At 38.5% G+C, this 27,220-nt stretch overlaps 1 protein-coding gene across 1 annotated transcript in view; it reads right to left on the minus strand.

Annotated features, from left to right (window-relative positions):
• Positions 1-27,220, minus strand: part of LRP12 (LDL receptor related protein 12) — a 53,965-nt gene that overhangs the window by 19,725 nt on the left and 7,020 nt on the right. The window contains exon 2 of the mRNA XM_065668786.1: positions 1,545-1,601. Coding sequence (XP_065524858.1) covers positions 1,545-1,601 — 57 coding nt within the window. The remainder of the gene's footprint in view (positions 1-1,544; positions 1,602-27,220) is intronic.

Consider the following 27,220-nt stretch of genomic DNA (forward strand, 5'->3'; position numbering starts at 1 on the left):
TTAAACTGAAGTCCTCCCTGGATCTTTCTTCTCAGTAGTTAAAAGGTCTGTCTACCAGCTGCTGTTATCCTGTGTAGAAAGGACATTATGTTCCCTTCTTGGCACTGCCTGTTCAAGCATGCTGGCCAAAGTACTGAAAGCAGAGTCAAAAATTCCATTCACTTCTTAACCAACAGATGCTTTTCTGCCTGTATTGCAACCTGTGACACGACTGTTGGAACTAAACAATGAGGTGAAGGGTTGTTAAAACATATCCTGAAAGCTGCATAGCTAGATTTTAGGCTGTGTACCTTGTACAACGCAATTCCAGCAACAGTTGTTCCAACAGTGGCAAGTATCTGTGCAGTCATTTATTAATTACAGTGTGCCATGAAATTACTATATGATATACTTGGTGCATTACTACTGTTGCACAGGAACAACTTTCGCCATGATGCAGCACATGAATAGGTAGCAAAGATCTTCTATAATCAGACTTCTGACAGTCTGTGTGGCAAATGGTGAAAAGGAGAAAGAAAAGTAGCGTTGGGTAACAGAGACCACTCACTGTCCACACATTCATCCAAAAATTTAACCATGTGCACAAGTAGCAATGTAATATTTGAAGCAGTACTACAGGGGTAACTACAGCAACATGTGCAAGCTGTTGTCAAAAAGGATGAGTTCACATTTTGACTCTTATTTTAGGAGAAAATTGTGAAAATCTGTGTGATCTCCAGGGATTACTGGAAGCCTCCCTATGAAAAGAATCAGGCTTGTATTCTTCTACCCACTGAAGAAGAGTGTTTATCTTCCCAGTTGCACACATTCTGAGTATCTGTACCAGAAAACACAACCAGCAGCTTAGCTGACACTGCTTAACATCTGAAGAACAAAGGCTATAGACTGGTATCACCTAATGCCTTAATAGACATACAGTCACATCAGTAACACAGAACAGTCCCAGCCATGGCTCTTGCCCAGAAGAGGCCCAAGACTTGATTTACTGGAAGGGAACGCAGTGATCTATGAGCAATATGTGGTGCTTTTATACCCCATATACCCTCAGAATCTCATCAGTTTCTCAGTTTCATGAGTTCTGAAACTCTTTTTTTATTGTATTAAGGAAACTGTGAAGTCAACTGTACAGTAATTTCAGTTACTGCTTCAATCTAATCAGGTGAAACACATAACTCCTGGATTTATATTATTTGATAGTAGCAATGTCCAAAATTACATTTCAATAAATTTCATTTCACAAAAACTTTACTATGGAAAGAAAGTATCAATTCAACTTAAACCAACTTTTCTCTTAGTTCAATGTTTGTATGGAAAAATAATTAAGCAGTCCACTTAGAAAGGCATAATCTGTTCATGAGCATGCAGGTATCAATTTTATCTTATGACAATTTTTCCATGTTCCAGTTGCTTCATTCCTTATTACATGCTGCAAAAGGCAGTAATAATTTTTATAGCCAAATATCTCTTCATAAGATACCAGGTGGCTTTCAATATTTACTATTTAAGTCATGCATGAAATTTAAACATTACAAAAAATGACTTACCCGTTGACACTCCTGAAATATGCACATTTTCAGAATGTTCTGCAAGAGCACCATTTCCTAAAATTAAACATAATGAATAAGCTAATTTCCAAGATAAAATTTGTAAAAATTCTTCAGATACTCTTTTATAGAACAGAAAGAACAAAACTGAAGTTATTTTAATTAATATTAAACATTTAAGGTCCCACGCTCATTTTGTGTCAAAACTTAAAGAGAAAAACTAGAGGAAAAGTTACAATGAAAAAATAAAGAACCCAAGTATTGTTAGTATACCAGATCAATTAAATGTACTATAAAGTTAAGGAACAAAAAACTGATAGTAACAAAGAGTTTTGAGAAACTTCAGGCATTTTAGACGGTGGACTTTGCATGACTTTGCATCTATTTAAATGCTGTTTTCAAGAAGGGTTTATTTCAGTCCATCTCCTCCATCTCATCCTATCATGATTTGTAAGTAAATACTATGCAAATAGAAACATCCACGGAAAGACATCTATTTCATAACCAATTGCAGCCTAAACCCCTTCTCCAGAAAGATGTTTCAGATATAGACAGAAACTATATACTTGCAAAGATGTACAGTGAAACCCATGTGGTCAAGAGTTAGAGACAAAAAAGTTATTCCTCCAAATGTCCTACTACTTGTCCTACTACTTTGCACTCCACAAAGTAAGACAGCTAAAGTGAACACATTTGCTGACAGGGGTAGCCCTGGTACATGATGTGACAGATAAAGCTGTACTGGTGCACATTTCTAACACTGAACAGCTCTCAAGTCTCCTCTCCTTTATTCAACATCTTTGAACATTTAAAGCAATTTTTTAATAAAATCTTCCAGGCATTTCAAGAGGAAAAGGTACTTTCATAAATAAGTTCCTTTGAACATAAGCAGTGAATCTAAAATGTGAAATACATCACTAAGCAAAATTTAAAATCATAACTCTTAATTCCTCAAAGTTTTGTAATACTGAAGATTTGCCCTGTTACGCAGATTTTCATACACGTGGTGGAAACAGTTGTTTGGCCAGCACTACAATGTACGTGTGATATGTCTGGGTAACAAGAACATTAAATAATTGAAGAAAACTCAATATTCCTTTTATACCAAGGTTAGAGACTATGGTCAGAGTTTACCTAGAACATACACACCTAAGTAAGCATCTCAATGCAGGTCTGTTGCAATGATTACAAATAAAATGTTCCTCAAATTGTTCCCAGGGTTAACACCAAATGCACTAACATGTAAGTTTTTTACTTCCTAAAGACACAATACAGTTAGAAACCTGATGATCAGAATATGTAGGACAGCAAAGTGGTTTTGTTTGAAAAAATAGACTCTTGAAAGTAACGTGTGTTGCCTTTTATGTACTAATTTCACTGCATAGATTTACATACCAAGTTGCTTTGTCTCAATTTGAAAGAAGGAAAAAATTCCACACTGTAACTATTTCTCTCAACATTCAAAAGAAAGAAGTACTTTAAAACAAAAATTTTCAAATAATCCATTAGTGAGAAACTATCTTCCAATTAAACTGTTTTAAAAAGTAAAATCTCTTTTAAGTTTTAAAAAGCTATTCTTCAACTAATTTCTTCACTTTGCATATAGACTGGCATGCTAAGGAGTGTTTGCTGCTCTGATTTCATGTCTTCGGTAACAGCTCTACATTTACAAAATAAACACCATCTTTGCTGTAAAGCAATTTTGCTTGTAACTAATTCCACAGAAGCACATTTTGGATTGTCTTGTTTCCTATTATTTCCATCAACATAAGGAAAACAGTAACACATTTCAAGACCTCTTCTTTTAAGCTAAAAATAGCTTACTGTTATTTCATCTTTCAAAATTACAGTAGGGATTTTTCACTGGTTGTTTTTTATTTTCAAAAAAGGGTTATCAGCACATACAACTGTATCTGTAGTTGTTACTGAGCACTGAAAATGAACAGCATGGAAAAAACAAGGAAAAAAAAGGCATTCACAAACATTTAGAAATATGAAAGCTCCATAAGCAATTACATTGAAGACATCAATAATCTGGGCACTCCACTGATGCCCCCAGAATCTGAATTACAGACAAGCTGCCTATACATAAAAGCCAGGAAAACAAAACCCACAGAATTTTAATGTAATCAGTTCTGATAAAAATACAGTGACAAAACATGAAAATATTATGAATCAGTAACAATGAGAAGCATACTAAAATAGGAACTTGAATCCAAATCCTGTACACACTGACTTTAATGTGTTAAATTACGAAAACTAAACTCGTTATCCAAAAATATAATACTAATATTTTCCATCTAAATATGCTTTGTGCATTTTTACAATTAGTAACAATAACAATCTCTTGACATAAAGTGATGTCACATTTATTGTCAACCTGACTTCAGTGATTAGTTACAAGCATTAATGTGCAATGAATCATAGAATCATAGAATAGTTAGGGTTGGAAAGGACCTCAAGATCATCTAGTTCCAACCCCCTTGCCATGGGCAGGGAAATGAAGCCTTGATTCAGATCCAAGTATTTTAGTATCAAAATAAGGTGGGTTTTTTAAATTACTTCCTTCCCAATACATGAAAGACTAACCTTAGAAACCTCTCAGATTACTTCTTCCTTTTTTATTGGGAACTGTCACTAAAATAAGTATATTCAGATGCCATTTAAGCATTACTAACTGCCAACACCTCTATGAAATTTTTAGGCAATGATCCTTATATGATCTCAATAACTATGTCACATGGTTCCATATAAACTGAGCCCACTAAAATATCAATATATCAGGTAAAACATCAGAAATTTCCAGTAAGGTATGGGAACATACTTATCTTTGAAATTCCTGTTAGTCTATTTAATACAGCAAAGCAAGAGTATATTTAAAAAAAAAAATCTTAGGTCACCAATAAGCCTTCATATTTCTTGATGTTAAAGAAATAATTACTATTCATTCCCATTTGAACCGGAAGTTTTAAACTGAAACATATGCCACCAGACAAAACTTGATACAAACTTTGCTCACATTAGTTACAGGATCTGGTTAAGTACTGCTCTGTGTGACAGCACAGTGCTGGAAGACACTAAGAACCTCTTAAACAAATCCATTCTGACTGCAAGAAAACAGGTTTATTTTTCAAAAACTGACATATTCCATCACCTTTTGTTTGGTTTGTGGCAACTTCTAAAAAAAAAAGAAAAAAGAAAAAAAAAATCACTTGAGTATCCAGGACTATACCCATCTCCTTCATATCCTCTTATAAATACTTATGATAAATGGACCACTTATTTGAAGTGTGAAGCATTAAAGAGAAATATATGTCAGCATTAGTCCTGAAGCTTAAGATATGGTCAGCAACTGCACCCGCGTTAAGAAATTCAAATGGACAAAACTCAAGGTAAAACCCCAAGCATTTACTAGGTTTAAAAACAAAAAATAAATGAGTAAATAGGATATGAGATATGTTAAACTATTGGTAACCTATACGTTCGGTTATAAGTAACCTATAGTAAGAAAAGCCTGAAAAGTGCTTTTAATGGCTTTCTAATTAAGTGCACGAGTTTGTTACTACCACTGCTGGTAATATCTCCAAATATTCCTTGACTGCAATTAAAAAAATAAATCAGCCAACTGGTTCCAAAATGAGTTCGACTCTTCATAGAGTGTGTTTACAATATGGAACAATTCCCAATTTCTGAGGTGTCTTTGTTTTGAATAACTTTAAAAATCTCTCAAAAATTCAAAGAATGATTATGGTCGAAGCTGGTCACTGATTCTGAGACTTGTCCATAAAATTTCGTTTTATTTTCACAGCAGAAAGCCAGTCCCCTTTGACCTTTGTCAGTTTTTACCTATCCCAACTCAAGTCCTGGAGGTTAGGATGCTGTCTTGTCTTAGGAGCAGGCAGAAACAAACAAACTCATTCCTTTTGATTTGTGTCTCACAGCTGACTGACCACAGAAGCAAGGTGACACTGGATTTACCTTCAGGTTTCCCAGCAGTTGGGACACTTGTCCCCTATTGGTCTATATTGAAATACATTAAATACCACCTACCACACCCTGGAAAACCCACAACCTCACAATGTCACTTCCAAACATCCTGGTCCAAGAGCCATGAGCCCTATACTCCCATATGAAATCTGGAGAGGAAAACAAAACTATGTGAAAGATAAAAACCATAGCCTTGGAAGGTATTTGGCTTGCTAACATCTTCTGAGTTTCATCACAGATAGGAAAATAAACACAGGCCAGGGGAGTGGGACTAGCTACAAGAAAAATGTTGCAGCAGCAACATTCCAAAAAAACTGCAGAGGAAAACTGTAAGAGGAAAGTATGGAGAAAAAGCCCAAATGCTTTCACACTTCAAAAACATTATATCTTTCAAAAAATAGCCGCCAAATTCTATATATCTGTAACCCAAACAGTAGCAGTGGTGCTCAGACTAACTGAGGCTAACCACAGTGCAGCATTTTAGGATGTTACCCCCCTACACCTCTTTCCTCGTAGCCTACACAGCATAGCTTGCTCTCAAAATGAGGTCAGTATCAGACTCAAAGGATTACCTGCATATAATTTCAGAACATAAAACTAAGCCTACAGTCCTGAAATGAGCTTCTCCTTTTTTACTCAGATTCACGGTTTTAAAAAAGCATAGCCAGACACCAACACCTTCACCCCAATAATTAATGTCCGTCTTAGTCAAAACATTCAGATTAAAGACAAGCTTTTGCATTCCAAGTACATGAACTTGGAGGTTTCAGACAAAGAAGTTTATTTAAATACTGATATTTGAAATAGCATGAAGACTCAAATGAAATGCCTGCTTTAGTTTCAATTTGAGCAAAACTAGTAATATGAACACACAGTGAAGCAATTAATGTTGTTAAATGCACTCAAAAAATTGGTACATGAGACACTGTCTACCATGATTTTAAAATCAAATTTTGTAACTTCATTTTGGAAGAACACCATGTATCTTGGGACTCCGTTACATCCAGATTGTGTTTTACAAAGAAATTAACTCGACTGTTGAAATGATAAATGAAAAAACCTTAGTGATAAACCCCACATTTAAATTACCTTTATTTTTACTGTTAGACCAAACAGTCATTCTCACAGGAAAACAATCATGTGCTCATATCTCCACTGAAGTTAAATTCTTCAATATCAAGAATAAGCCTTTGCCATTAGCAAAACCCTTGGAATTCTATAAATTGAGGAACTGCTGTAACTGAATGGCTATGAAGAGAAAGCCTTTTCTAAATTACCTTGAGTTAAAACATACTGTGGTGCATAATGAATGCTACACAAACAGACTGGACAGGATATTTCTCTTGAACCACAATTATCAGGGACAAGAGATCAACAACACTTCCTGTACTTAATGTGCTTCCAAACACCCTTTATCACAGCACATTTAACTTGCTTTACTTTAGACAACTTACTTCATGACCAAACTTCCTTGTTTCATCCTAGTCGCAAAGTTCCTGTTCACCCTGCACCTTACAAAGAGTAAACCTGACTTGCTTGCACTGCCTCATGTCAGCTGAAGTTATGTTGCATTAATCTTCACCAAATTTTGCTTCTAACTGAGCAAGGGTGGATGATGCCAACAAATTAAGAATTTCACTATAAAATTCCATTAATAAACTGGTGTTGCCTTACTACGTATCACCCCACTAAAAAAACCCACTTCACACCAGTCCAGTGATACCCTAGTCCAAAACTAGCAATGTTCTTTTTGATCTAAATATTGGAGTTGGAAATAAACATCCATGATTCCTGTTATATTCCAGCACCCTTCTTGGAAATGACCACTTTTGATAGCACATTTTGTGTCAGTCCCAGTCAGTGGCCATCCCACCCCTGCCACTTCCTGCAAATAGCTAAGCAGAGCTGAGCACAAACAAGCTCCACCTAAAGACACCCTGTCAGGCTGAACCACAGTCACACTTGTCTGCCAAGCCCATGGGAGAAAAGTGCCTATGGTTAACCTACAGCTAGGATGTTACAGCTCAGAGCAGGGCATGGGGGAAACCAAAAGAAAAACAAGTACTACCACCCTCCTCCAGATGAACTAGATGATCTTTAAAGGTCCCTTCCAACTCAAACCATCCTACGATTAAAACATTTGCTCAGTGTTCAAAATACTATACTGAATTATGTATATGTAGGTCACATGCAGCTAATGAGCCAAAAAAATTAGGTAGGATCCTCCTCAGTCTTTTGGAACACTGTCTACCACATCCTCATCTCTTGAACACTTTGCACCAACATTTGTTAAACTACTGTGCATTTAGAATTAAATGCATTGGCCATGGGGATTTCATGCTGTAGCAACAGCAAAGAGCTACATATCCATAGGTATATGGCCATACTGCTGACAAACATTCCTGTACTGCAGAAGGAGCAGTACACAGCAAATTGAGATTATACAACTGAGAAAGAAAATCTCACTTTCTATAATCCCAAATGAACACAGGGGTACAAAAGGGACTAGGCTTGGTCTTTCATCTTTTATAAACCTGGGAAGTCTCTGAGTATATGGTTTCTCCTGCATTTTCTTCTACCTGCACAAACATGTTCTACCACTGCTAAACTGCAGTACAGAAATTCAGACTTTCCCTTCCTCAGAATGGAGGCACAGAGCTACACATGCAATTTCAAGAGACAAGGAACTGAAAGTGTAGCAAACAGAAAGAGGAAAAAAAAAAAAAACCCACCAAAAAACCCAAAAAACAAAACAACAAAAAACGAGCAAGCAGTCTAAGCATTTGAAACTTACCCTCCCTGAACAGTTCATGAAATAGACAGTATTATTGCTACAAGGAATACTTCAAATTAAGGTGCGGCAGAGCTCAGAGTACACAGTCCACTGAAGCCAAGCAACATGTGTTACTCTTCTATGTTCAGAAACAAAGCGAAGCAGCAGTGTCATTCCCAGATTCCTACAGAAACCAGTCACAGCCTTTACAGGTGTCACCATTTTATCATTTCCTGCCTTCTGATGGCTTAGTCTGCAATCACTGCATCCTTCTGATTAGAGACATGCATGCAATCAAATTAACTCATTTGTGCACCAGTATGTATTTGGATTAACTACTGAAGAGAGAATTCAGGATAAATAGTCATATCATTTTCATGTTTTTACTGTTGTTTTGTTTTTTAATATAGTGCATAGAAATCTCCAACCAGAAGCTTCCATCCTACACCCAGCTGTTGCTTGTTTCCTTGATGAAGGACAACACACACTTTTGCATAAGTTCATATAATTCATTACAAAAGGCCATTAAAAAAGCATCATGAGAAGGGACAGTACTGATTTTTAGGCATTAACCAATCAATAATCTCCAGTTTAGATGAAGGATCTTTACAGGAGTTATAGACAAATTTTGCATTATTTATTTTTAAATCTACAGTTTGGTGTTAACTACTTAGGTGCGGTTCTTTTCCATATTTCCTTAGGGTTAAATACTGGAGTCACAGGAATTTCAGGTCAATTGTAAAACAACGTTAAACTGTGCAGCAAGATGTAAATTATCCTTAATGTAAGGAAGGGATTAAATAACTTTCTTTTAATATAAAATTACACATGCAATAGACAGAAACATTGAGAGCAAGCCTTACTGCCGTGCGGATATCAGTCTGAATTCTCTACTAAAGGCAAGCTGAGCAACAGTGACAAGATTTATTCCAAATCCCTGTAACACAAGAACATCTGCTACAGAGAAGATACAGTAAATACATCTAAAACTTCAAACAGTGAAAGCAAGCATTATCATAAGACACTGTTGTATACTCAAATATTACAATGGTATAATTAATTTCTTTCATTAAGGAAAGAATAAAAATTTACTAACAGATGAAACTATTAAATAGTGGCTTATTTAAATGTGGTTATGATACAAAAGAAGGAAGTAAGCACATAAGATTTCACTGTAAAAACAGAGCACAAAATTTGTTTACTCAGTGCTGCTATTTTATATAGTACCATTTTTATTTTAGACCAAGTGTGACATAGCTGTATTTAGAAAATTAAGACAACAACCAAAGAATCAACTCTGCAACAGAATTGTTTTATGTAGGTTTTAGATTTTTGATTTTACTTTTTACAACCACTGATATCTACCATTTTGTGCTAACAAAATTATTTCTTGGATATAAAACACTAGGTATGGTGCTCTCAAGTCTGCACTGTATGCCTAAAACCTGTTGCCCAACACCATGTTTTCGTATCATCCCCTCATTCTTATACTGTCCTTTCCTTCTCACAGAGGGACTTCAAATTACATGTAATTGCAGGATACTTTTGAAAAAGAGGTCTTCATTCATCTCTTGGTGAATAAAACACAGCCACAAAGTTTCATAATCAACATTCGCTGTACAGAACTGCCCTGGGTTCAGCAGTAGCAGTCATTTTTCTTCTTCTTAGTACCTGGTGCAGTGCTGTGGTTTTGACTTTCAGCCTGGGAACAATGCTGGTGACACCAATATTTTTCGTTGCTGCTCAAATGTTTGGTCTGGCTGAGGACTTTCTGAGCCTCATGCTCTGCCAGAGAGGAGGGGAAGCTGGGAGGAAGCAGAGACAGGACACCTGACCCAAAGTAGCCAAAGAGTTATTCCATACCACAGCATGTCATGCCTAGGATGCAAACTGGGGGCAGTTACCTGCAAGGGCTAGATCGCTGCTCGGGTCGGGCTGGGTATCAGTCGGCGGGTGGTGAGCGGTTGTCATTCTCTTCCCTTGTTATTTCCCTTATTATTATTATTGGTGGCAGCAGTAGTGGTTTGTGTTACACCTTAGTTACCAAACTGTTCTTATTTCAACCCGTGGGAGTCACATTCTTTCGATTCTCCTCCCCATTCCTCCAGGAGAGGGAGGCCGAACAGGGGGGAGTGAGTGAGCGGCTGTGTGATTCTGGGTTGCTGACTGGGCTTAAACCACGACAAGAACCTAAATCCAAAGTTAATCAGTACTTGAGTGAGCAAAAGTGCATACCTTTATTCCTATAATCTTGATAACACTGACTTAAAAATCTCCCAAGAAAAATATTCTATTACATTGAAATTCTTTAGCATTGTAACACTATTCCCTCCACAAAAAAGAAGTCTGTGCTCATTCTTCAGTAATTTACTATTAAAACAGGTACTCTAAAAGTTCACTACATAAGTGAATGTTTTGAATTTGAAGAATATACAATGATTAGGTCAAAACCCATCTATTAGCTTTTCTACCAAAACATGCCCTTCATTCCTGATAATTTTATGGTGTTATCCGGGGATCTGTGCACCAATCTGGTAGATGTTGCACAAATCTGCATTATTTTGTTTCAGATGAGGAGCATGCATCTGAATCTCCTGTTCCACTCTACTTTGTGCTTTGCTTCACTTTACACTGTGGCCTTGGAACCATCAAACTGGATTCCTTTTAGATGACATACTCCTACCGGTAATGGGTACTCAGCCCTCTGGGCCACACTAGAGCTAGTCAAAGTAACACCCTTCAGAACTGTATATAGCACAAACACTGCGTTTTCAGCATAACTTGCTCTGCTCCACAAATCTTCTCCTGCAGGCTGAGATGTGTCAACGGACACCCCCAACTACCCAACATCCCAAGTATGCTCTCTGCTCCCCACAGCTCTGGTGCTGCCAAGGGGACTACCTCAACTTCAGGCATAAGCTTCAGGGCCTCTGCAGTCATTTAGTGAGAGAAACTTAAGTTCTCTTTCTGGATTCATTAAGCACTGCATACATTATTCACTAATATTACACCAACTGTGAATGCTGTCGCAATGCACAAAAGAAAATTTACAAAATTCCATATTTTGTAATAATGGGATGTTAGCATAATGCAAATTTGATGTAGACACTGCCAGCCAGATGATGTTGGAATCTTGAAAGAGAGCCCCCAGCACCAAGACAACATTTGGAAAAAGCTGCAGTCTACAGTGTGAGCTCTTGCACTCCTGCTTTACAGGAGAGGCTTCTCAGTCAGTTTCCACTCTTCTTGCTCACTTCTACAGCGAACAACAGCTCTCCCTTGGTGCCAGTTAAACATCCAAAGCTACCAGCAGTTCTGCACCTGGCTGTGTTTTATGCAACACAAATTTTTTCTCAGGGTGTACCATCAGGAAAGACTCACAAGAGAGGAACATGAAACACTTTCAGGAGAACTTTGCACAGCTAAATAGCAAGATAATCTGAGGTTCCTTTATCCTAGGTTGCAAAAGGAAGCTAGAGTAGTAACTGTAGAAGCTTGGACTTAATGCTGCAGGTAGGAAACCAAAAAATAACAACCCACAAACCACGAACACTTGATCACACCTGTAAATCCCACAAGAAAAATTTTACTTGAGTCTATTGTTATTAAAATACAACATTTTACATTTATAACTAACCTGAAAGAACAACGTGTGTGTGAAAGTTTCAGGGGAGGAAAACAAGCAACCAAAAACCCCCCCCAAAAACACCAAACACCCCCCCCCAAAAAAAAAACACAACAAAGCAAACCACGTACACACAAAAAAAAAAACACCCTAAAAAACCCCAAATGAAAAAACAAAACAAAAACAAAACAAACAAAATAAACCAACCCACAAAACCAAAAAAAAGTTAAAGCTTCTCAGTTGTAGTTTGAAACAGTGGGGAAAGAAAAGAACCTGAGGGTTTTTTTCTTTTATTCTCACTCAGAAATTCCACAAACTATTTATAGACAGCTCTAATATACTTGGCAGCAAGCAGTGGAAATTAGAAATCTAGCAGAGACACTGGCTCAGCTTCAACAAGATTCCTGATTTTAGCACATAAAAGTTCTATTCATGTCAAACCCTATACCTTCTGCACACCCAGGTATAAAGGAGGTTACTTGACTGACCACTGCCTGCAAATTGTACATATTCTTGGGTGATACTCTAGCGAAGCATTTTGGATTGGACAGGGTAGAAAAAAAAACCAAAAAACAACAACCCAGGTTATTGGACCAATTTAACAGTTCAAAGAGTGAATACAGTCTTTAAATTACAGCTACCTCTCAAGTAACTTAAAGAAAGAAAAGGTAAGAACATCAGAGTTAAAGGAAGTAAACTGGGCGAGATAAAGGATAATAAGAGAGATTATACCACCTACCCATAATTAAATCAACTATCTCCTTTATAAGACTTAGGTGCCTATCCTTAACTTACTAGACCCTATCACAAATGCAAATTTGCCTCCTATTTCAACACATTCCCCTGCTGTATTACTTACAAACTTAGAGAAAACCAGTTGCTAGCTATATTAAACAGCTATGTTTAAAATAATAATTTTAACAAAGGACTGTTCAGAGCCTTTGTACATGTGCAACTGCAGTAACTATTCTTTTCTTCCAAAATTCCATTTCAGATACTGAAGTATTTCACATTTGAGAAGTGCCAGACTACTGGAAAATTTCAGTGTGTGGGCTGCATGATGCTTATACAGGAGGAGGAAGAGCATTGCAGATTTGATTCATACTCTTCACATGCTACAATTTCTTTAAATCGCTGTTGTAGTAAACATCCTGGTTTTGGTTTTGCTTCATGTAGGTTTAGGCTGATTTCCCTTCTTAATTCCTTAAAATTACTGGAAAAAACGGCAGTATGCAACAATCTACATACAGCTGTTACGTCACCCAAAAAAAAACCCCAACCAGCCAACCAACAACAACAAAAAAATACAACTCCCCACCAAACAAACAAAACCACCTACAGTCACACAGATTTCATGCCTCTATTGTAAGTTAGATGGTGAAAGCAGGGCTTCAGGTCATATATTCTAGTTATCATGTTTTTTTCAAATGCCTTGATTCCATTCCATCTTGAAAAAAGTGCTAACAGAAGAAACAAAACCATTATTCATAAACTAATAATTGCAGCCATCATTAATCTATTACAAGCTTGCAGAAATTAAAGTGTTATTTGCTATTACCCCGTGAATCCCTACCAGAAACCCTCAAAACATCCAAGCTTCTAGTTCCAGATGACAGCATGACTCAGACTTACAACTGGTATTTTTCCAGAAAAGACTTAAATAGTGTAGGAGTACTTGATATTGGGGTGTGGAGGAGAATCACGAGGATTTCTGAAAAGAAGGAAAACACTGCTAAACTGCTTCCTCTTTATTATGCCCCTTTATTACGGCTACAGGTTGGGCAGAGAAGAGATTCAGAGCGGCCCTGCAGAGAAGGACTTGGGGGTGTTGGTCGATGAGAAAATGAACATGGGCCGGCAGAAAGCCAACCATATCCTGGGCTGCATCAAAAGGAGCGTGACCAGCAGGTCAAAGGAGGTGATCTTGCCCCTCTACATTGCTCTTGTGAGACCTCACCTGGAGTATTGTGTGCAGTTCTGGTGTCCTCAACATAAAAAGGACATGGAACTGCTGGAACAAGTCCAGAGGAGGGCCACGAGGATGATCAGGGGACTGGAGCACCTCCCGTATGAAGACAGGCTGAGGAAGTTGGGGCTGTTCAGTCTGGAGAAGAGAAGGCTGCGTGGAGACCTCATAGCAGCCTTCCAGTATCTGAAGGGGGCCTATAGGGATGCTGGGGAGGGACACTTTGTCAGGGACTGTAGTGACAGGACAATAGGTAATGGCTTCAAACTTAAACAGGGGAAGTTTAGATTGGATATAAGGAGGAAATTCTTTCCTGTTAGGGTGGTGAGGCACTGGAATGGGTTGCCCAGGGAGGTTGTGAGTGCTCCATCCCTGGCAGTGTTCAAGGCCAGGTTGGATGAAACCTTGTGTGGGATTGTTTAGTGTGAGGTGTCCCTGCCTATGGCAGGGGGGGTTGGAACTAGATGATCTTGAGGTCCTTTCCAACCCTAACTATTCTATGATTCTATGAAGCCTACACCTCATGTGATCAAGTCAAAACAGAAGACAAAAAGAAAAAACACTGGTCATGTTAGAAGGAAAAAGGAAAAAACCAAACACACACACACACACACAAAAAAAAAAGAAAAAAAGGGAAAAAAGGAAAAAAAAATAATCACCAACTAACATACATCCAGAAAATAATAGTTTCAAAATCCAGAAAGCTTGCTGTATTCATAAAATGATATTAAAAACTTGTATTTAAGTCTATTCAACAGAAGGGTGAAGATGTTACAATTCAGGCAGAAATCAAAGGGGAAAGTCATAATCTGACCAGAGCAAAAGCAGAGGATTGAAAAAATCTAAACATCACCTCTAGATTTGCTAGATTCTTTCTGGAACATTAAGCAAACCAGGGAATACTGGAGTCAAGAGTTCATACCTGCTGAGCTCCATCCAACTCTGCCTTCATAAATGTAACAACAATAAATTAGCGTTAACTGCAAAGCATCCCAGCTGCATTCACTGTAATGACAACTGAACTGCATGCAAACAGTTTACTGGAAGGGGTGGTGAAGCAGCAGTGTATTTTTTACATGCACATTTTGCACACATATATCAAATATAAAAATTATAAAAGCACAGCATGTTTACTGCATCCAGGAAAAATATCCTCATTTGAAAGATAAAACTGTTTTCTTCCTTTCTTGCTGCTTATTACTAGAAATAAAACTTTGATTTTTGACCTTTTATACTCTTTAATGTGTTCTGGTTTCTAATAGAATAAAGAAGCACGGCAGAGTTCCCAAGAAAGCTTGTTTTCTTTAACTTACAAAAAAAGTTCACAGAAACCGCAGACCTTGCAAATACTTGTGCAGACTTGTTTATGCAAAGTCTGGCAACCACAGTTTTTAGACCCCTAGCACCTATTCAGACTGAAACTGAACTTACACAAATGTCATATAGTCCGCCCAGCTATCTTCCACTAACACAGGACACAGTCTCTGTTCCTTATTAATGCTTCACTGACCTAATTAAAAGCGTAGAAGTAACTCAGCACACCATCATTCATACGGACGGCAACACCACAGTAACAGGCCCAGCCAAAGGAGGGGAGAGGAGAGCTCCTGAGGCAATGCCCTCCTTGCCTGTGCCCTCAACATCTGTAAAACAATGCTTTTTCTTAATCTCATGTAAACACCTATGTGCAAAATTAATTTCATTATTTATTATGAATAATTTGATCTGCTCTAGTTACAGCAGACAGAAGTGGAGATATCACTGAGAGAACCACAACACGTAGACACTTTCATTCTCACTATTAAAAAGATGTTCAATCCACATAGCTCTCTCTACTTATTTAACAGCTTCACAATTTCAATCACTATGATAGCAAAGGCTATCAATTAGCTACACTAATTTTCTAGACTTGCCTAAACTATGCTGTTTGTTAAATATCCTCAGGACTTAGGAAGAATAAGAGATGAACTTGCTTTAACTTGCCGGTTGTAATATAGCCGCATTCCTAAAAATGCACTGTGAATTGTTTCTATTCAAAAAAGACAGACATTAATAGAAGACAGACTGCCTGCAAGAAATTAAATTGATTTTACTGAGATTAATAATTTTTTAAATTAAGAATCAGATCTTAAAATAGCCTGGTACAAACATGTATAAACGCGTACACATACTTGCATGGGTACACTCAGCACCCATGTAAATTCTGTGTGTGGCAGCTTTCCTACTTTTACATTCTTTTCTTCAAACAAATTAGCTTCAAAGCAAGCAAATGATAAGGGAAATACCCAGTAAAATTTATAACCTACTGAAACCTATTTTCTCTCCAGTGTTTTATGCAAGACCTGTGTGCACTTCACGAACACTCCGCTACAGCTATGGCATTGATTCAAGATGTTGATTTTAAAATAGGAAACTTCAGGAAGCCCCTTGGATATTTTAAGAAGTCTAGCAGTACTCTGTATATATCTATAATTAAAATGTAATAGACAAACAGTTGTAAACCTCTAGGACCCAAACTGGTACTTCTTTCCCTCTCTCTAGAAAGCAGATATTTTCTTTTTTTCTCTCTCCCTTCCACATTATCTGCTATTAATCCTTTGATTCCTGTCCTGCAAGAACGCTACTGGTGCTGTGTCTCGCACATTAGCATGAGTACACCTGGAAAAGTTTAACACTTTCTATTTCAAGCTCTACACAGTGTCTGAAAAATACATTAAAAAAACTTTAGAGTCTTGTTTATTTGGCTTATGCTATCAGTAGGACACAGTAACATACTGATGCACTTTTTCATAACACCACAAATAAGCTTTTATCATGATTATAGCTTTATTATGTCAGGAACTGTACAAATAATAAAAACAGCTCTTGCTCCACAGACCTTACTGCTTTGTGAAAACTGTATATGTTACATTTTTATCAGGTAAAGGGCAGGACAATAAGAAAGCACAATATATAAAACAACTGGAAATCCCAGCCCACCAGATGCCAAAACATAATCAAAGCGCAATGCTTTACAGGAACCACAGCAGAGTCAAGAGGGTTTGAAGAAAGCAAACATTATGGCTTTATGTTTTCCATGAACAGATCTACCAAGGTGGTAGGAAGAACAAAGGAAAGAATGGCTAAACTTGACTTATGTTAGTAAGTGGTAAAACTATCAGAACTAAAGAACCACTGAAGATTAGTACACTCAAGTGAAACAGAACATTGACTTGGCAGCTACCCTGTGCTAACAACTCATCACTGTGCCTCACCTTCCCCCTCTCCCCCAATCACCCAGAGCAAAGTTCAAAAGTCTGAACACTAAAAGTGAAGGCTCGTCCCTTTCCAAATGTGTAAACTTTAGGAAGCATTTGGCAAAGTCTGAATTACATTAATTGTGCAAGAAGTAGCTATAGAGGCAGGAGAGTTTATGAGAAAACAGCTGTAAAACAGTGCGTGCCATATAGACAGTTAACACTGCCATCTTTATATGCGATGAAAAGTAGTGCACATCTGACAGCCAGAATGCTTCTTTTCATATTGCACAGTACTGCAGGGTACTGCAGCCTCTTGCCATGAGGGTTCTCAGTGGTTAGAAAAGATAAACACAATCTTCTACCATCAGAACTAGAAATAGGAGTGTTGGATAGTACTATGATCTACAGTTGCAAAATGGAGTGAAGAAATCCTTTTCGTAGAGCTGAATAAGCATTTGCCTTCACAGCCAGTTTAGGCAGTTTAGCAGAGTACAGCACACTTTCAAGACAGCCATAGTGTACGTAACATGAGTCAAAGAGAGCAGAAAAAGTTTGTTTCAAAACACTTCAGCATATCACTTCCATGCTGTCAAACTACATCCCTGACACACAAATTACCACTGGAAAACTTTAAATGTATTAAAGTAGACATACAGCTAATTTACTATATGGATTCTGATTTTGGCTTTTTGCAAGGGAAGTATTTATTACAGAAATTAGAAGATGACAATGACTGGTAGATGCCATAATATACAATGAAGGCTGCCTGTATGACCCTAAATGTGCCTACATTTCTGTGCCTACTCTCAAAGTCAGTAAGAAAAAGTCTCACACTGTATGGGTCAAAGTCCCAGGTTTTATTACATTACAGTAGCTCTAAGCATGCCACAAAAGTCCTGCATCCCTCAGATTTATCTTACTCTTTTCGTAATATGGAATTTGAACTATATCCTGCTTTCCTTCTCAAACAGGCACAGATCATAGAATACCAGGTTGGAAGGGACCCTTCTAGGCAAAGCATGACCTAGAGTAGATGCCTCAATACCCTGTTCAGCCGAATCTTAAAAGCATCTAGTGTTGGAGAATCCACCACTTCCCTGAGGAGATTATTCCAATGGCCGATTGTTCTCACTGAGAAAAAAATTTCCTCTTGTGTAGTCAGAATTTCACCAAGAGTAACTTGTGCCCATTACTCCTCATCTTTTCCATGTGACTCCTCAGAAAAAGGGAGCCTTCTTTGTAGCCACCTTGGAAATACTGGAACACTGTGATAAGGCCTCCCCTGAGCCTTCTTTTCTCTAGGCTGAACAAACCCAGCTCTCTCAACCTTTCCTCATACAGCAGGGTTCCCAGTCCCCTGATCATCCCTGTGGCCCTTCTCTGGCTCCTCTCCAGCCTGTCCACATCTTTTTTGTAGAGTGGAGACTAAAACTGAACACAGTATTCCAGGCGCGCGGCCTGAAAAGTTTTGAGTGGGAAACATTCCTGTCCAGACCCTGTCAACCACATGCATGTACCCCAGTACAGCGGAATCATCATGTTTTACATTGCAAGAAATTGATAGTCTATAAAAATTCGTAATACATGCTTTATTTGTTTATCTCAGGGTCAAATAACCCCAAATTTGATGTTTCATTGTGTTATGAATTTACAGCTAAAACATGACGGTTCAGAGTAATTCAAAAGAGAAACAAATTTTAAGACGTTAGATAGCTGAAATTTACAGAGGTGTGAACTGGCCTGTTCGCTTTCACCTAGTATTACCATCTTAATGAAAAAGGCCTACAGAGGTGACTGACAAAGAAATAAGCTGCCTCCTTTCACCAAAACATGGTCACGCCTGGTACTGTATCACTGCTTTCAGTTTCAACACAGCTGTCGCAAGGCTGCTGATTTGCAATACCCCTGTTCTCAGGCTTACCCACATACCAATCCCACCAGAAGAACTAGGAAAGGGGATTCACATGTGCACATGCTCCCAGCCCCTCCAGGTCTTAGGATGTTCACCAAGAAGACTCAGAGAGCCTCACACTGAAGTATGCTGAAAAACCTTACCAAACCACCAGCTCCTTCAGGGAGGGAAAAGCAGGTAGCCACAAGTGAATGCGTACAAACACACAGATGCCCCCTCTATGAAAGAGTTCCTATGACGAAAGCACAAATACGAAGAAAGGCTTAAATAGAATAAGAGGAATGAACACATCAGAGAAGAGAATGTGATCTAACTGGTATTTCCAAAATCTTATCACTGTTTACCCCGGCATTCATAATTACCCTCCAGTATTCTATCCCTACACCTAGTACACCTTATCTCCACTTCTGCTTTGACACAAGCTCTTACAGATCTTCATCTCATATATTCCTTGACCAAAAAACATTCTCACTACACATTTACACGAGTCATTAACTTTCTTCTTGAGAACAGTTCCAACAACTTCTTTCTGCACTCCAGCTTCCTATAAAAATCTTATTAAATATAAGGGACACCATACTAAGACATGTTTCAACTACTCCTCTGAGAGAAATCCCTGCCAAGAATCATTCAAGTAAACATCAGATGACTGAAGGTCAAGTTACATCATTATTGCTCACCCCTTTTTCCATCCAGTTCACAATCCGACACTCCAAAAGATGCTTCAGTTGTTTAGTTTGCACATATTCACTGTTATCCGGCAATGTGAATATTAACTTGAGCCTAGTTTCCCATGGATCACACAGCATAACAGCAGTTGTACACATCTGTACATTCCCCACAACTTCCAAATACTTTGTACAGTTTCTACCATATTTGGCAGACAAGTAACAGTCCCACAAATCCAGTTAATAAGAAACTTAGAAATAAAAATGCATTTCTACTTGTGTTCCAACATAAAGGTTTCACAGCAAAATTTCTTGTTCCTAAATGTAAGAGCTTCCACACAGAATACAATAATCCATGATGAAAAACCATTTTACCTGTCTGCTTCAAATAAAAGACAGCTTTAAGGAGCTCTCTAAGTGTTGGATGACCATCACTAAACCTTTGAAATCATTAGCACCCATTCACTTAAGAAACAATAGCTGAAATATACAATGGACTGTGTTTCTTATGAGCAGAAGACAACTGGCATTTGGGGATGAGAGAAACTAGTTGGCAGCCATATTTGTACAAACAGACAAGGGTAGGAGCTGGAGTTTTAAGTGAAGTAGAACAGACACAATCCTCTCAAAGTAGCGTATTTCCAGTTCTACAATGAAAACTCAGCAACTGTGTCATTCCCAAAAGGGTTTGCATTTAAATACTCTAGGACCACCCTTCATCTTTTCATCTTTCCTCTGAGGGACAGACTAGTCTGCCTACACCGAGAACCGAGGCTTCTCTGAAAAGCAGTTCAGATAAATCGCATTCTTGTTGCCTCAACCCTCTAATAAACTTGCCTTTTCCCACACTGACTGCCTTAAGACAAACCAATATCCACTACTACACACTCACACAAAACCAACATAGGACCAGAAATGTGAAGTAATAAACTATTCATGCACAACCATAGGGCAGATATTTATTTTATGTGCTTCAGTTTCTCCCCTGCGAACAATACTTGACAGGAACACTGTCAGTGTGAGAGGTTATTAGTCTATCTTAATACTTCAACCTCAGACGATAAACAGCTTTTTTCAGGAACTACACAATGACTATTCAGACAGAAAAAAATTAGTTGAAGATATTTTTCAAATATGCCAGAGCAGTAAAGCTCACTAAGCCTAGGTGTGAGTTAGCTTTATAATATTCTTTTGGTATAAGCCTATTTTTAAGAAGAAAGCTCACGACCAGCAAGTCACTGCTTGGTGTGCAAGTATTCTTTTACAAAAAGATGCTACATGCTTCATGTGCAAGTATTCTTTTACAAAAGGATGCTACATACAAAGTAATAGCCAACTGGGGAACAAAACTCAAAAAGCAGCTATGTGTTTGGACATTTAGATTCAACCTGTGTATGAAATGAAACAAAATGACTTTTTGAAGAAAGGGATAAAGAATGCTTTGAAAAATAGCTATGTGAAACAGATACTAGTTTTTATGTTAATACTGTTTACCAAACTTGACAGGCAGTTGTATTCTTTTGGATGCAGCTTCTTTTCAATTTGCATGAAAAACATTACACTTGTGCATTGATGAAAGTAGATTACATCCCTTACAATTCCTTACTGGCAACTCTACCTAATGAATAATAATAATAAGCCACAATTTGAGGACATTGGTTTCACTGTGTGTTGGCTATTCAAAAGAGGAAGAGGGTATCATTACAAGAGGCACAGTTCTAGGAAAGAAGTATAGAACAAATCTGGAGTATTACATGGTATCAGAGTTTTCCATTCCTCATCTTTTATTGATAGTATATACATATATTACCTTCTAAAATTAAGTACTTTCAAGTTGCTATAGACTGCAAAACTGAAGAGCAAGGTTCATTTGTGATTAATTAGATACTGTGAAGACAGAATACTTGCAAATTCTTATGCTGTTTATACTTCACCACCGATTGTTACCCACTTGACTATTTACTTGATTTTGCTTTCTGGATCATCTGCAGAAGTACTAAGAAACATAGCATTGACATTACGAGGCAATTTTTACATGGATTCTGTCATTACCAGTGTTGGGGCACCAAGATAATGTGATTTCTCAAAAGATGTGTATTCACTGGAAGTATTTAAGCCAGCTCAGTCCTCAGAAGGTAACTGCTAGGCTTGCTGCAGCTAAAAGTGATGGTACATACGGCACCTGTTGGCTTTTGTCCTCTCAAAGCAAAACAGACTGTACAGGTTCCTAATGTGGACCTCCCACAAATGAGATACATGCTGTACTATAATTCTGGGTGGGTAAAACTTTCAAATGCAGCTTTTTATAAAGATAATTTTAAATTATTAAATATACTACTGAGAGTATCTAAGGTCTAAAGTTAATTTCATGGCTTCTAATTATCAAACTGCAGATAATTTTTATACATTTTTAAAAGCAATTCATTTTCATAGTGTCATAAAATAGTTACGGTTGGAAAGAACCTTAAGATTATCTAGTTCCAAGCCCCCTGCCTATGGCAGGAACACCTCACACTAAAAAGGCTCTGTCCAGCCTGGCCTGGAATACCACCAGGGATGGAGCATTCACAGCTTCCTTGGGCAACCCACCCAGTGCCTCACCACCCTCACAGTAAAGAATTTCCTCCTTATATCCAGTCTAAACTTCCCCTGTTTAAGTTTTAACCCATTACTCCTTGTCCTATCACTACAGTCTGACTTTAATCTTACTGATGCCACCAGTAAAATTTAAACCAATCCCAACAAGGCACAGCAAAGTAAAGGCTGGGCATGATTAAAATTCCACACTCCCCCTTCCAAGTATATATATACACATACATAGCATCCACAAAACTTAGTAGTACTGACACTAAATCATATGTACATTGGAAAACCTACGATTACCTTGATTTTGTCAACTTCTGCTGACACAGAATTATGGATGAAGTCAATGATTAACTTCACTTAGGAATGGCTAAGGCAAGTCTGCAAATCTAACAGGAAACAACCCTAGTTCAGCACAGAGAAAGTTAGTCTCGGCTTAGGAAACAAAGTTGTGTATTAATGACAGAACTTCTTAGCCTGCCCTACACAAATCCTATCTCTTGATAGGTTTAACTGAAGAATATAGTACTTGATAATATTATTTTTTTTTTAAATAATAATGACCATCTTAGAACAGAGAATGCTTTACTCTGTGCTGCTATAGAAAGGTTCCAAGGCTCAAATAGCTGTGGGTTTCCTTTTTAAGGAACGTAGCTTGAAGAGGAAAATGGTTAAATTAGGCTTCAATGCACTAATTGAGCTGTAAAATAAAGGGTAAAAAATTACATCTACAGGCAGACATTCTACTCTATTAAAAGCCAAGCTGCTAACAAAATTCAGCGCTTGCTCCTACACCCTTTTTAAAGGGAGGCAATGAATTCTAAAATAGCAAAAAATGTGACATAGTATGGTGACAAGTACAAGATCAATGTCAGACATAATGCCTACATACTCAAATTTCTATTTATGTGCCTTTATATAATGAAGTATATCACTCATTTAAGTACATGCCCTTCCTGTTTAATAGCAAAATTCCAGATCTAGGGAGAAATAGGGAGAAAACTAGACCCAAAACAACAGAACCCCATAAATAAACTGTAGAACACAGGCTCTGTTTACATGTCTACATAAATGATCTTCAGACACTTCAAAAATTTATCAAACTACACAGTATTTTAGTACAGGCATGAGGGAGTTGCTTCGTGAGAATATGACAGCATGATCCTTAAATTCACAGCAATAATTTATGAACCATGTTCAACAGCTCACAATTTTAAAGCTAGTTCAGACCTTCTTCCCATCAGAGCAGCTCATCTCCCTTGAAAAAAACTGGTTGATGTGATCATTTTACTTGAATAACACACACACTTGATAAACCGTGCACGCTTATTTCAAATTAAGTGCTTTGAGCACTTTACTGGCTCCCCAATGTGCAGTATGGTCAGCAAGCCCAATCTCAGATTAAAAATTTAAATTCAGCTTTATTTTGGTCATTAATCATTTCTGAAAGCTACTGCATTTTATGTTGAATTCCTTCACGTCCAATGCTTCAACTGGCTATATTCAGAGTTCACATCCACTTCCTTTGTAAAGCCACAAACTACAGACAGTTCCAGAAAACTGGTGAAAGAGATTCAAATATAGACTCACTCACTCAGTTCCCACATACACCTTGCCGGCCTCCATGCTTTTAATTAACATTTTAAGACAGATGTACAATTCAGTATTTCATAATACTCATTCCAAAAAGTCATTATTAAGCACCGTTAGAACTTTCTCTCAGGAATGCGGGGAGGGGGCTGTTTCTCAGCTCCCCAGCCATGACCCTAACATTCTGGGCAGACTTGACTTGCAAAGGAGTCATCCCTGGGGGATGTCACTGCATAGGACAGTTTGTAGCACTGCTGCTCCTCCTAGTCTGCACATTTAGAACACAGGACCTCTTATTCCAAGGAAGTCCCTCATGGACTCCAAAGGCACCACATGCAAGCTGTGTGGTTCCAACAGACAGCGGAGAAAGCAGACTATGTTCCTCACTGAGGCAAGAGGACAGAGGTGTAGTCTTTGTCCCAAGCCTTATTCATCTACTGTGCAAAGGCAGAAGGGCTACACAGGCAGTACTGTCCCAAATTTCCACAATGGATGAAGAAAACTAAAAAGTATTGTGGACTTTACTAGGGATTAGTAACATTACTACTTAGCTTTGGTACATTAGATTGTGATTTACATGAGAACTGTGACACCACTGAAGCTCTGTTGCAGTGTGCACAGATGACAGACAACACATAACCCAAAATCAGGGGTTGGATGAGACAAGCTAGACAACACCTAGGCAACAGGCACTGGAAACAGCGTTAGCTGCATCAGCAGCAACAAGGGAGGTCAGTAGTAACTGGACTCTAGAAGCATACAGCTCTCAGGCATATCCAGCAGTAGAGCTGTTTGAGAGTGCACAATTGCCAAATGCCAGGATCAGCCAGAAAGAGGAACACGCAACAGCATCACGAAAAAAAAAAAGATGTTCCAAAACACTGACAAAAGCCATACACCGAGCTACAAAATGTTCAAAAATGGCTGTTTGTTCATCCACTTATTTTTTAAAGTACAGGTAAAATGCAAGAATCTAATGTTTCTGTAAATCTCCCTAAGAATACTTAGAAAGCCTGAGAGAGACCTCGTGATTTCTGAGCTCCCACTGCACTCATCCCCCTTCTGCTGCTTCCTGGTAACTCTTAAAGAGTAACTCTTCAAGTTAGATTAAGTTAGATTTAAGATTGCTTAGATGCTCACTCAGCAACCATAACAACCCTTAAAATAAGAGGATTGGTTCCCTTCTTCCCTTGCACTTGCACAGCCTCCTAAACAATAGCTGCTCTCCCAGATGGCATGGCTTGCTCTTCCACATCAAAGAACAGTCCTGACACCTTCTGCAGTGAATATGCCTTCCCAAGACATCCCAATCTTTCCCTCCCTTGCCATCCCAGCTCTCCAGCCTTCATGAGTATCTCTAACCACAAACAGTAGCTGAACTTCTGCCACAGAACTGGTTGCCCTTTCAGTACCTTTAGGTACTTTACGTACAAAATTACCCAAACGCATCCCAGTCAGTACTTCCAGCTGCATGACACTGTCATCAAGAAATATGACTGATGATTTTATCATTCATCTTCCCTCATCATCAACAGGCACCTCTTCCAGAAAATTTAAACTGATGTTTACGTTATTGAAAGAAGAAATGTTCTGTCTCCATACTTTCATTATCAACTGTAGAAAAAAAAGAATTAGGTACTCTCCTAAGCCCAGTCACAAATTATTTCCATATGGTTTTGACACACATTTTGAGTTAAATCCCTGGGAAGGGACACTTTCCACTAGAGCAGGTTGCTCAAAGTCCCATCCAACCTGGCCTTAAGCATTGCCAGGGATGGAGCACCCACAACTTTTCAGGACAACCCACTCCTGTGCCCCACTGGCCTCACAGTAACAAACTTCATCTCTATATCTTATCTTAATCTACGCTCTTTCAGTTTAAAGCCATTACCCCTTTGTCTTATCACTATATGCCCTTGTAAAAATCTCCCCAACTTTCTTATATGCCCCTATAGTTTCTGGAAGGCTGTTGTAAATTCTCCCTGGAGGCCTCTCATCTCCAGGCTGAACAAGCTCAGCTCTGTCAGCTTTCCTGGCCCCTCTTGGGAGTCCCTCCAGGACTTTATTGAATGGTACTCTACCAAACAGATCCCTGAAGAAGACAAACTCTGCTCCCCTGAAGTCCAGGGTTGCAAGCTTGCTGTGTACCCTCCTTGCAGCCCTAAGGTTCTCAAACTCCTTCATGGCCACATGCTGGCAAGGTTGCCCTGGAGTTTGACATTCCACACCAGACCTTTCTTGTTGGCAAGAACAATGTCCAGCACAGCACCTTTCCTTGTTGACTCCTCCATCACCTGGGAGGAAGAAACTATTATCAATGCATTGTGGGAACCTCCTGGATTGCTCAGACCTTGATGTGCTGTCCCTCCAACAGATGGGGTGGCTGAAGTCCCCCATGAAGACCAGGGCTTGTGAACATGACACTGTTCCCATCTGTCTATAGAAGCCCTCATCCACTCAAGTCTTCCTGGTCTGACGGCCTGTAGCAGACCCCCAGCATTATGTCCCCTGTCCTCCCTTTAATCCTGACCCGTAAGATCTCAGTCAATTCCTCATCCATCCCCAAATAAAGCTCCATGCACTCCAGCTGGTCACTGACATAGAAGGTGACAGCCCCTCCTTGTCTCCCCTGCCTGACCTTCCTAAAAAACCTCTGTCCTTCCCTTCCAACACTGCAGTCATAGGAGCCATCTCACCACGTCTATGTGATGACAATAAGATCACAGCCCTGTAGGCGTGCACATGGCTCTAACTCTTATTTATTCCCCATGCTATGTATGTTTGCATACAGGCATTTGAGTTGGGCTCCTGATGAAGCCAACTTACTGGCTGGAATTCCTTTGTGCTGCTCTTCAGGTGCTCTCCTGCTGACCTGTGTTCCCTCCCCAGGCTGAACAGCAGGCTGGAGTAAATGCAACAGTATTATGAATAAAATAGAATATTAATCAGAACTCTAGAACAATTCTATCTTTGAAGCAACTCTGTGGAGTATAACGTACAGAACAGGAGGGGTGGGTTAAAGCCTCTACTTTATGTGATGAGAGGAACACGTATATGTGGATTTTTCTACTGCATGTGACCTGTGTCTTAATATGCCTCAGCCCCAGTTACTACAATATCCATAATTGAAGCTTTAATGTCTGTCACTCAAAATACAATTCCATAGAAGTAAAACACCCTAGCAGGGTATACTAATTTACTGGATTCTAATGTACTTGTAAAGTGTAGGAAAAAAGATACTAAAGTCTTACAAAAATTATATACAGCTAAATTCCACAAGCCAGAGGACATGAACATAAGTGCATGCCTACCCTCTACAAGATGCATGAACAA

Source organism: Lathamus discolor, chromosome 2, assembly GCF_037157495.1.
Source record: "Lathamus discolor isolate bLatDis1 chromosome 2, bLatDis1.hap1, whole genome shotgun sequence".
Classification (NCBI taxonomy): Eukaryota; Metazoa; Chordata; class Aves; order Psittaciformes; family Psittacidae; genus Lathamus; species Lathamus discolor.